General features: G+C 35.4%; 1 protein-coding gene across 5 annotated transcripts in view; it reads right to left on the bottom strand.

Moving 5' to 3' along the window:
- The window catches only part of FGF14 (fibroblast growth factor 14), a 628696-nt gene that overhangs the window by 126045 nt on the left and 490498 nt on the right, over positions 1-12153 (bottom strand). For all 5 annotated transcript variants that reach the window (XM_025924255.2, XM_086708520.1, XM_086708519.1 and 2 more), the window contains one exon: positions 3534-3644. In XM_025924255.2, coding sequence (XP_025780040.1) covers positions 3534-3644 — 111 coding nt within the window. The remainder of the gene's footprint in view (positions 1-3533; positions 3645-12153) is intronic.

The raw sequence follows: 12153 nt of genomic DNA, 5'->3' as shown, positions 1-12153 counted from the left end.
TTACACATCAAATTATCAGGTCGGGAATTTCTAAGATGAGAGGGGTGCTTGTAGCATTTATTAAATCTGGTGATGGGAGCAATTAAGTTTAAGAGCACAGGAAAACCTCAGGACATCCCCAAAAGCAAACTAGGGGAAAAGAAAACTACACCCTAATCAAATGCCATAGTTCATGGTAAGGCTAATGTTTAGTAGATAGATGGGCACCTCTAAGAATTTTAAATGAATATACCCTGAAAATGAGTGTGTGATGAAGTAACCTGTGTACTCATTTCTTTCTGTGAAAGATCTCTCCAGGGCACATAGATGACAATAGTAAGCAGTCAAGTTGCTACAGTATCTTCTCTATTAGGACCAATCACCCATCATCAATCACTGTCATGCCACTTTCCTTCCCAGAGATTTCTAGATCTTGGGCTGGAAAACCCGGGGAGGATGTTAGGATCAGGCTCACCTGTCTGCTGGCCTTTCTCTCTCTTCTCAACTCACCTAAAAATCTTGACAAAGGCAGCTTAGTAGGGTCGTTCTGACTGTACCTAGTTCTAAATAAGCTCATGTTCAGTTGTGGGGATATGTGTCCAACTCAAATCATGAAGATTTGAAGGCTCAAGCCTCAGTTTTGTCATATAGTAACTTTCAAGGTGGCAGCATGGTGACCTTTAGATTATTTCTCCTTATTTTTCCTACTTACAGATTACTAGTCTTTGGTTTGGATTCAGAGGATTATCAAAAATCTGGAATGCATTTGTGAATTCTTACATCACACCCTTCGTCAAACCAAAAGGGCAGTGCTGCCAGGACCCGCCTGCCAGCATCTCTAGTGCTCACCCTCATGTTTATAGAATACTTTTCATGGCTTATGATTTTCTGAAGATTCATAAGACTACTGTAATGAACCAGAGAAAAGAAAATAATCTTAAAATTCCATCTAAAAAAATGTGCTTTTCAACTACAAAAGTGATGACACACAAAAGTAGAGTGAATCAGTAATTCCCACGGCTTTTATAAAACTACCGCAGTCCTGCCATGTTTTATTAAGTTTTATGGTCGTATAATTTTTAATGGCCTTTTGAGGAGAGAACCTGTATCTCACCCTGTTTCTCTCTATTCTGCTATGTTTTGGAAAATGTTGAAATGGTAACAAAACTAACCCAACTGGCGAAAAGGGCACATAAAATGGAACAGAAGGTGTGGGACAGCTCTTTGCACAGGAATGCAAGCCCCTTGAGTGTGGGCACTAGAACTTGGTTCTGTGGCTTCTCTACAGGAGATCCTGTCCCCTCTTTATTGTTTAAATTGTTCCTCGACAGTATTAGGGGGGTTAGAGAGGACTGCAAGTGCTGCCAGACTCTTGTTTCTTCAAGTGTGGTTACACAGTAGGAGAAAACAAGCCCCACACATTTAGAGAACAGAAGGTTGTGTGTCTTTTGGTGTCTAGTCTCAGATTTCCAGTTTGGTGTTTAATACTGTTTGCGTAACCAGATACAATTGTGTGTGTGTGTGTGTGTGTGTGTGTGTGTGTGTGTGTGCAGATAATGTATAAATCTGCACTTTCACAGTTTAGAAAATATTGTGCTCCTTATTCAATTCTGAAGCAATACGCTTTTAAAAGATAGTGTCTACCTAACACACCTTAATTTGATATTGATTCCCATCGTTAAAAATAACCAACTTGTTTGGCATTACAAAAACCAAAGAAGAAGGTAGGGGAAAAATGCATAAAACCTGTGAAGAGAATTATTTTTCTGAGAAATTAAGCAGCATTTTCATATAGCTATGGTTTATTTCCTTTCTTAAAAACTTTGGCATAAGGGATGGCCTCAAACTCTAAGTCAGAATGTCATAGTTTTTGCAGTAATCAGAGTTATGGAAAACTATTCCTCATGCTCCACTGGATTTTGGTCAAAGGAAATCAGAAAACATTGAAGACATCAGAACTTAACAAATCTTGAGAGTCCATGACTCCCATAAGTATAAGACATAAGAAAAAGAGAATGCCTTTTGTCAAAGAATGGGTAAGGAGATAAAGATAGGGAGAAGAAAATGAACAGACACACATGTATTAGTTTGAACCAGAAGAAACTGGCATCTTTCATAGGTCAAAGATGGTCAAGTCCTTACAATTTTAAAAAGTTCAATCCAATATCAAAATCCCAACAAGTAAACAATGGTTGACATCAGTCTTAAGAATAAAAATGTTTTCTCTTTCTTCCTTGTGTTTGAATTGCTTTACCTTCTCTTTTCTCTAAATCAAAGAAGGAAATAAACCACTTGACAAAATAATCAATGAACAAATACAATAGGGAAAAGTTTAAAAGGACAAAAGGACAACATAATAGACACAAAGAGAGAAAAAGATTAGAGATTGAAAAGGAAGAAAATGCAGATAAACAGAACATTTTTAGGTTGAAAAAAAATTTAAATGATGCAAGGTCCAAATTCTAAAAGGTAAACACAATGGCTAGAAAAATATTGACACTTCACATAGTGACATCAAATGCAAAAACAATCTGCTTTATATTATTAGATGATCTTGGGGCTACTAAAAATTGGATTACTAGAACTTAAAACAGAAAGTGCCTATAATTTGGTTATATGTATTCAAATCCTCCCTTCTCCTCATGGAATGATGTTCTATAAATGAAGGGCTAATGTTAAATGGAGGTAAAGATTCATATGCACTCCTGATCCACTGTTAATATGTGAATAAATATTTCCAATAAAATCAGTTTTTGCTTTTCATTCATTCTCCCGAGCATTGGAAAGGGTCTATTTTAAAACTGATGTGCCAAATTAAAAGGACTTTTATGCCAGAATAAACAGAAAATGGGAAGGGAAAACACAGACAATTGAGTAAGAGACACCAGAATGAAAACACAAAAAAGAATTATATATTAAAAAATAGTAAAGTGAAGGCAGACACTCATACAATGGAGGGTCAATGGCTGTTCAACTAAAGAAAAATCATCACAGACCCAAATATATAATGTAAACATTTTGTACAATGTATTTAAAGGTACAGAACTTTCGCATCCTCTCTACAAGAAAAGATACTATCTTTTCTGGTTGAATGCAAAGAATTTGAAAAATTTCATTTCCATTATTTGAAACAACTAATCCTTACAGCTCTTGAATTTCCACAATTATCATTAAAAAGCTACAAGCCTGATAAAAACAGTATTTCCAAAGTAAACATGGATTCAACTTTCATCTGGATGCACTGGTGTCCTTATTTCACTTTTAGGATAATGAAGATTAAAAGTAACAATAATGCTGGATGTAACAATCATTTTGAAAAAAAGAGAAAGAGAGAAAATAACCTCTAATTATCTTAAAATGATAGCTTTCTTTTGTTGCTGTTAATGTTTTCATCCATGTGGTCCAAGTACAATGGTAAATGGCATTCTAGTGTGTAACATTTGTAAAAATGAACCAACACAACAAGTATTTGTAAATGTATTTTAAGAAGTCATTTAAGCAGCAGCGTAGCTTCTACCAACTGTGTTAACGGGTGGCCTGAGGTTGTCACTTACTAGAATTAGTGCTGTCATCCTTGGTTCCATCGAGAGCTCCATCGGGATGCATTTGCAAGTAGTAGCCTTGCCTGCAATATAACCTGGTCACTATACCCTTGAGCTGGGGATCTGAAAGGCAAACATAGTTATCATAAGCCTCACAATGTGTCAGAATAGAGTTTCTTTTTTTCTTTTTCTGATTCTTTTCTTTCTTTTTCAGAAGAGGGCATTGGATAGAAGTAGCACCTTTCACTCTCTATCTCCCAGATTCCTCTGTCTGAATCAAACTTAGAGCATATTGATCAGTAAAGGTGAGGAAAAAGCAGTCATACGTTGCATGTGTCAGCAGCAGAAAATAGGTCCTTTTATGAAACTAATGTGTGGATTTAAATTATTAATTAACACAGTTGAGCTACTTAATAATCTATTCGTTTAATTATTAGCTAAGTCCTAAACTAATTAGTCTAATAGTCTAATATCATTCAGGATGGTAGTACAAGAGTTGTGCAAACTTCTGCTTCTAAGAAACCTTATTAAAGGCTTTTTAATGGATTTTTCTTTTTACTTAATTTGACAGGTAATCCCAAAAGGTGAAAAACCTATAATTAAAAAAATCATACTAACATTTTGATATGCATTCTTAGAAAAAGCCCCATTATGGAGAATGCCTCTTTGATGTCTAAAGGGTCAGCCTGACTGGCATGGAAGCATCTAGTGTTCATGCATGACCCATAGAAAAATGGGAGAGTCGATTTCTGAGCTCAGGGTGAGGCACCATAACAAACCTATGCTGTCAGGTCAGCTCTGTGGCCATAATCTGGACGAATTAGACAGTTTACACACATTTATAACTAAAAAATAGAGTGAAATTATATAACGTGGATTTTGATTCTTAGCCAAAAGGGCCAAGGATAGAGGACAGTGGAAGTTTATTAAAGCAAAACGGGAAATCATATGGTAACAGACTTCTCATTTGATGATTCATTGAAAAGAAAACCATTCAAGTGACCCAGGCTTCACAAAGAGCCAGCTGTACCTTTGAAAATAAATATTTACATGTGGCTTTTCAAAGGCCATCCTTGTTTTATGACTAGATATGATGTTGGACATCATATTCATCACCATGGCAACTGGCAACTCTCCACAATCGCTGAATGGGACATGCAAATACGATCATGCTATCAAACAGTAGAATGGCACAGAACAATGAAGGCTACCATCTTGTAATTGACAGAAAATTTGTGGATTTGCCAACAGGTGAACACAAACAAAAAAACACACATGTCAAAAAAAAAAAAAAAAAAGGCTCTTCCAAACCAGAATACCCTTAGTCTTTTGTTTAGTCCTCAAGAAACTAAAGACAATGTCAATATATATTATTATGGACACATAATATAACTAATAATTTGAGAAATGACTTTTTGGTACTTAGATTTTCTTCAAAGATCATATGATAGTGAAGAAAATCTGGGGGGAATACTGCATGAACACCACAGCATCACATCAGTGTAACTAAATATAATAGATGCTTCTAGAAGACTAGGATTAAAAAACAATCTAAGTGATTATTGGGATTGTGTGACATATGTTCCTTGTTCTGTAGTATATACCTTTAAAAATCACACAATTCTAAGAAGTGCATTAGTGGGAAAAATTACTCTTGCACCTTAGTCTGCCATTCGCTCAGTAAAATTTGACTGGGTTATTGACCCTCTACGTATTGAGGACTTCTTTTCTTATTTATGCTGCATTGTATTTATGCTCATCACTGCAAATAAATGGCATGGAAAAGAAGAGAACAAAGGTAAAAAGTCAGGTTTTTAATTGCCATGAGGACATACAAGGAATTTCAGAGATTGATAATCCTCTGTAAAAGCTTTATGTTTTGAATCACTTAGTGTTAATAATTCTACATTTTAGCTACTACTTGAATTAAGTAGGTCAGGCAAGGCAGTAAAAGACACATAACCCCCACAAGCTCCCTCACACTTAAAGAGAACACTTCTTCCTCTTCTTTTTTTGTTGCTTTTCCTATTATCAAAAAGACAAGAGATAACAAGTATTGGTGAGAATGTGGAGAAAGTGGAATCCTTGTGTACTGTTGGTGGGAATACAAACTGATGCAGCCACTGTGGAATACAGTATGGAGGTTCCTTAAAAAATTAAAAATTAAACAACCAATCCGCTTGATACCGCAAACCCACTTCTGGGTACACAGCCACAGGAAATGAAACCGGGTCTTAAAGAGATCTACAGCTCCATGTCCACTACAGCATTATTCACAATAGCCAAGATATGGAAACAACCTAAGTGTGCATCAGCAAGTGAATGGATAAAGAAAATGTGGTATATGTGCACAACAGATTATTATTCAGCCTTTAAAAAGAAGGAAATTGTGCCATTTGTGACAACATGGATGGGACTGGAGGACATAAGTCTGAGCAAAGTGTGAGCAAAGAACGAAACCATAGTTTTGAGTTCTCACTCAATTTCAAAGAAACGAAACAAAATTGATTTCTATGCATCTAGTCTCACATTATTTGATGTTCTCTTTTTGAGGAACCATAATAACACTGACTGTGCTCTTCCCAGGCGCCAGGCACTGTGGTAAGTACGTTACAGGATTAACTCATTGAACAAACCAAAACTTACTTATTAGAAAGCCCACTTTGAAGACGAGAAGGTGGAGTCAGAATGATGGAGTAATTGACAAAGAACACAAAACTGACAAGTGCTCCACTGGGGTTTGAACATGATCTACATTTTAACCACTAAACTGTGTGGCCTCTGGAAGTTGAACAATTGGCCCGAACCATCTTAAGAATCTAAACTAAAATGCAAACCAATCTTGTTTTCTTTTTTTTAACTAGATTTTAAAGATTAACCACAGCTGTATATAAACCCAAACCCTGCATACCTAGGGCCAAATCAGTGATTAGAACAATCACATGAAGTTAGAAAGAATCAAAGTGCTTGAAAATCTCTTCTATGATCCACCCCACTTTGCCATTGGCCACATTCCCAATAAATTTCCACTCATGAAACCCTCACCAAAGTTGCAGATTTAACACTGTAGGTTTAAACTCATCTGTGTCATTCTCCCTCCTCCACCAACACCAGTCGGAAGGTACTTGTATCGCTGACTCATCAACTCATGTGAAAGGTCTCAACACTGTGCCTGCCTTTGTCATTCCGGCTAAAGAATTGCTCGGTTTTTGCAGATGCTGTCTTCAAGATCTCCCTCACTTGCTCCTTGTTCTATTTGCACTGCCAGCAGTTCTTCAGGTCCCTCATTGCCTTCCTGGGTGGTCTTTGCACCTGCAGTGGGCCCATTCCATCCAGCAGATCAGTAAACATGCAGGGGCTCTGGCCACTCACTGAACTACTCACATGCCCTGCATTGTCTTCTACTACTCCACTCCATCCCCTGTATAGCTCAGCCCAGGTCACTGTGGGCTGCCTACAAATACCCCATAATGTTCCACATTTATCCTGCCCCCTTAACCTTCCCTGTCTCTACATAAAGATGCCCCCTTGCACATCTGTGTGCACATACCCACATGCACACATCTTTGAGTATTTAACTTCTTTTTCTCCTTCTGAAGTTCAGCTCCATCAATTCTTCTTCTGGGGCACTTTCCTGATACCTCAAGTGAGTTCAGATTCCTTCTTTAAACACTTTCATGGCAGCATTCTTCATGGGCATTACTTATTTTTAAAAAAACTACAGCATTATTCACATTAGCCAAACATCAAAACTACTTCATTTTGAAATGTTTTTAATATATTAAAAGGTACAGGAAATAATACAACCTAAATCTGTGTTAACCATGGAGGTTAATAAATGTTACTATTTTGCTTTATAATTCGTTATTTGAATTTCACATTTATTTGTGCAATTATGTGATTGATGTCTATCTCCAAACTGTACTCTAAGTTTCACGAAGAAAACTGAGATATATGATATGCTCACTGTTACATTTCTAGGGTCTAGACAAATAGGAACTGGGCAATATAGATTTCTTAAATGAATGCTGACTGGGTAATTATCTAGTCATTTCATATATTGCTAATAAGAGTGAAAATTGTAATAACATGAAATCCAGGATGGCAGTAAAGCCTAAAAAATGACTAAAAGTTTTGACCAGGCAATTTTATTTTCCAGACTTCTAACTTAAAACTAAATCCCCAGTATTATAAACTTTTGTGTAATGACATATGTGTATATAATATGGGCATGACCACATAAGAAATACTATCCATAGGGAAAATACATGGGAAACAACACACAAAAATGTGAAATATAAATATATTTTGCTGGTTCCTATATGTTTTTCAACACTTTATTATTTAAAAAATCTCCTATAATTTTATAATGAAAATGGAGATTTTTTAATAAAACATATTAATGCCTTTTGACAAAGGATGTGTAACGATAACATTTCATACATGCTTGCAAATAATACTGAAATACATGCATGCAAATAACCTAAATGCATATTACTGTTGTAGATTAACTGGTTGCCCCAAAATTTCTGGAGTCCACTTATTAGTTTCTCTTTGTGCTTAGCCACATGTCCATAAAACACTCACTATGATCCTCACTAATAAAACTAGCCATAGTGCAATATCACCGTTTATAGCATGAGGTCACTCTTTCAAATAATTAAAACAGAAGGAAACAAGCTCTTTCCTCAAAGGCCAAAAGTATGAAGCCAAATATCCATGACAAACACAAAAGAAAACAAAACAATTTTCCTGAGAAAGCAAATCACAGCAGCTATATGTGGTCCGGCAACAGCATGACTAAATTTCTCGATCTACCATGTAGAGGACAACATAACCCTCCATATGAGTCTCTATAGCAAGACTCAACTTCAGCCTAATACGTGCTGGACAGCTCACTTATACGTATTATTTCATGATTCTGTGAGGGAAACATTGACAGGAAAGACCAAAAGTATCTCACATGACTTCCAGAATGGCCAAGAACCAGTCTGGGCAGCTGCAACAGGAGTACAAGTCTCTAAAAAAGAGCATCCATCACGGGCTGCCTCCCTCCCAAAAAGAAAGGAAAGGCAATGCAATGTAGCGTGTGAAGACCCAGTATTAGAACTTCCTGTTTGATTGTCATCCCCAAAACTGAGAAAGAAATTAAGCTTTGCTAAGAGTTTACATGGATTGACTTTGGAGTCTTCAGGTTCACATGTCATATGAGGTCCTTGAAGTACCTGAGGCAGGTTCAGGGCATTCTCTAGTTCTGAGGGACTGGCACAGTGTCCTGGCTGTCAGTCATTGTTCCCAATAAGTGCTCTGCAAAATGCAGAAGTTTATGTCTTCTTGGTTAAGAAGACTTATAAGTTCTATTATCTAGTTTAACTGAAGTTAAGATATTTTAGGGAAAAAATCTGACAGAGATAATATGGATTAATAGTGATACTCAAAGAGAAAAAATCTAATGCCAAGAAAACAGCAAAGATGACAATTCCTTCACAAGGATTATGTGGTTGAAAACAAGTCCACAAATGAGTAACGGAGCAATGACGACCTACCTATTCATATCTAACATGAAGTCAGTCAAAAGTATTTGAAAACATTAAGAATACATCTACTATGATAAAAACAGAACATCACCCCAAATTAATAGTATGCTTGAATATAAAACAGTGAAAATATTACATGTGTTAAACAAGCTTATATTGATGAACATTCTCATTTTTTTTTTCATAAAAATAATAGGATAAGAAGGTTTGGTGACATTCTTCTAGTGAATGTTAAAAATAATCCCTACAAGAATGAGGATTTTGTTTTCAGTACTGATATATCTGAAACCCCTACAAACTCGACTCTCAAGTAATAATTGAAGGAAAATAAATATCTGAAATCCCACACTTACATTTTAGCTAGCCATGTAAAAAATGCAAAAATAGTTTTCAATTCATAAGACTGTTAGAGTTCTTTATTGTCTTCTAAGATACACATTCAGAATATTTACTCTGCTTAGGAAAATATGAAAACTTTGTTTTAATTATCCTTTTACCTTCTGTTTTCTTTTTTAAATACTGACTGTGCTTGCACATCTTACTAAAAATGTTTTCAGGATACTCCTTGTTTGAAACTCTGTACTAACTATGCTCTCTGACATTAATTAAAGTAGAAATAATGAAAGCTAATGTGCATATATTTCAAAAAAATGTTTCATAATATATTAGCCTCAATACTCAGAACTGAGAGAAATGCAAAGCAGTTCAAGTGCCTTCAGATACAGGAAAAAAAAAATACCCAACATTTTAAATGAAAACAATCACTCTCTCAGAAGTGAGTTCATTTAAATCAATCACTGTCACAAAAATTGTTTTCACGCAATGTGCAGACTGACAAAAGAGAAATCAGGATAATCCTTAGAATGATGGATATATTTGTAATCATTATTTAAATTGAAAAATGCACAATATGGCATGTGTTTTTACATAGAAAATGTAAAAATGTATATACATCACACATACCATGTTTGTTTACACATAAATTTCGGTACTAGTTGGTTATCAGTGCAGGTTCTCAAATGTCACTTCTCTATTAGCTATGGAAAAATCACATGTTTTTTATAGGGTAAAAAGCAACTTTTGGAATAGACATTTTTGTGGCAGATCTAATTAGGTTTTGGCACTCTTAGCAGCAGAAAATAGCATTGTGAATAATTTACCCAAAGCCATAAATTATCATATAATTCAGCCATAAAAATAAACCATGTTCAAGAGCTTTTCCAAAGGGCTGAGGGAAAAAGGTGCGGTAGGGACATTAGGAAAGTGATAAATAAACTAAAGGTATGTGAAAACCTGCTATGCTTTTGATAATTCCTTAGGATGGCATTCAATCAATTTCCTCTGGAAATTGCCCCCATGCTACCCCCGGGGCCCAGCCTCTAAGAATCCTGTGTCAGCTACTTCCGAATGGTTGCCTGATCACCACCCCAATTCAATGCATTACTATGTCTGTTCAATTTTAACTGCTGATTCTACAGCCTATAACAGGCTCTCCACCTCTGCCTACCAGAATCTTATGCCTGCAGGCACTAGAGATAGAACCTTGCATAAAAAAAAAATAGTTCTTGCCCTCAAAGAGCTTGCTGTCTACTGAGGGGGGTAAGGGAAATGTATAATATGGTTCCATGCCAATTAGTCATGTGTGAAATTATTGGGTTTATATGTCTTCCTGTCCTGCAAGTACATTATAAACCCCTGGATAATTTGTATCATCTGTTATTCAAAGTAGCCTATCACTATTCTTTGCACAGAGTAGCTGTTCAACAAATATTTAATGACTGAATTTATTTCATTCGTCTTTAAAAAGAATCTATATATAAACCCTAAATGGCATTCGAGGCAAGATGCATTTTTTATATCTTAGTTAAGAATTGAAGGAGCAGAGCATGCTTGAGATAAATGTGGGTTTTGAAATGGAAATTCTAATAATTAAAAAAAAAAAAATTCCAAAACAATTTGAGCCAAAAAAAAAAAAAAAAATCCCTCTTAGTAGTGTACATTAAGGAAACAACAGTGGGTAGAGCATCTTCTTGGGGAAAACACTTGAGAAGATGACTAAAGGGAAGGCAGGCCATAATATCTTGCTTAATATGTGACCCTCAACTCCAAGGAGCATACAGAAATAAGAGTAATTCTTGGGATTCCTAATGCAGGGTTGAACTATCACTAGCTTTGTGAATATCCAGTGTCTACAAGCTCCAAAAGGGAACACATCTCTGGATCTCAGTTAAAAGTATCCTCTTCCAATACTATTTTCCATTGAGGTTCTCTAATTACAAGATTCTAACATATTAGAAACACACTGGAGGTCCTATGACCCCAACATAATTTGGAATTGAACAATAAAATGGCCAAACATTGAATCTACTGTTTCCCTTTATTTATTCATCATTTACAAAGATAAATAATGATAAAATACGTGTGTTTTGGTTTGCTAACATATTCCTTATAAATTTTAATTATATATTTAAAAATAAATTACAAATGTTAATTATGTAATTGCAAAAGATAATATAAAAAATTCTTGTACATATTTAAGAACGAAAAATGTGTGTCCTTCAGTGACAACAATTAGGGTTCAAGTCAATCATTATTATTGTTACATCTAAAGAAAGCTTTGCTGATAATATATTCTGTCAAGGATTCCTAATTTATCAATTATTTCATTTCCTCCTGGCCAGAAAACATACACACAAACGCAAAGAAGTGGTATGCTCTGTCTCGTTCAGTGTTGATGTGTCACTCTGTGTGGAGTCTGAAACACTTACAAATATGAACACATCATTCATGTTCAAATTCTTCATCAATGACATCAAATACTAAAAGAAACTTAACAATATTTTGACGATATTTTATAGCAATTTCCTTACATTAGCCTAGGTATCAGAAATGACCATGCTGCTGGCTTACTGAGGAGATAATATTTCCTAGATCGCCAAGCAAATAACTAAGCATTTTACTTAAAATTTCAAATGCTATTGTCATAGGAAGAGTGGAATCTGAGATATTTAAGGTTAGTTGCTACCTAAATAATATTTATTTTTTTAACTCTATACATTTTGGTATTTGTGTTCTTACTGCTGCTTTCAGACAAG

The sequence above is a fragment of the Puma concolor genome, chromosome A1 (assembly GCF_028749965.1).
Source record: "Puma concolor isolate L17-30 chromosome A1, mPumCon1.1.hap2, whole genome shotgun sequence".
In the NCBI taxonomy this organism is placed as follows: Eukaryota; Metazoa; Chordata; class Mammalia; order Carnivora; family Felidae; genus Puma; species Puma concolor.
This window is presented reverse-complemented; position numbering and strand designations above follow the sequence as displayed.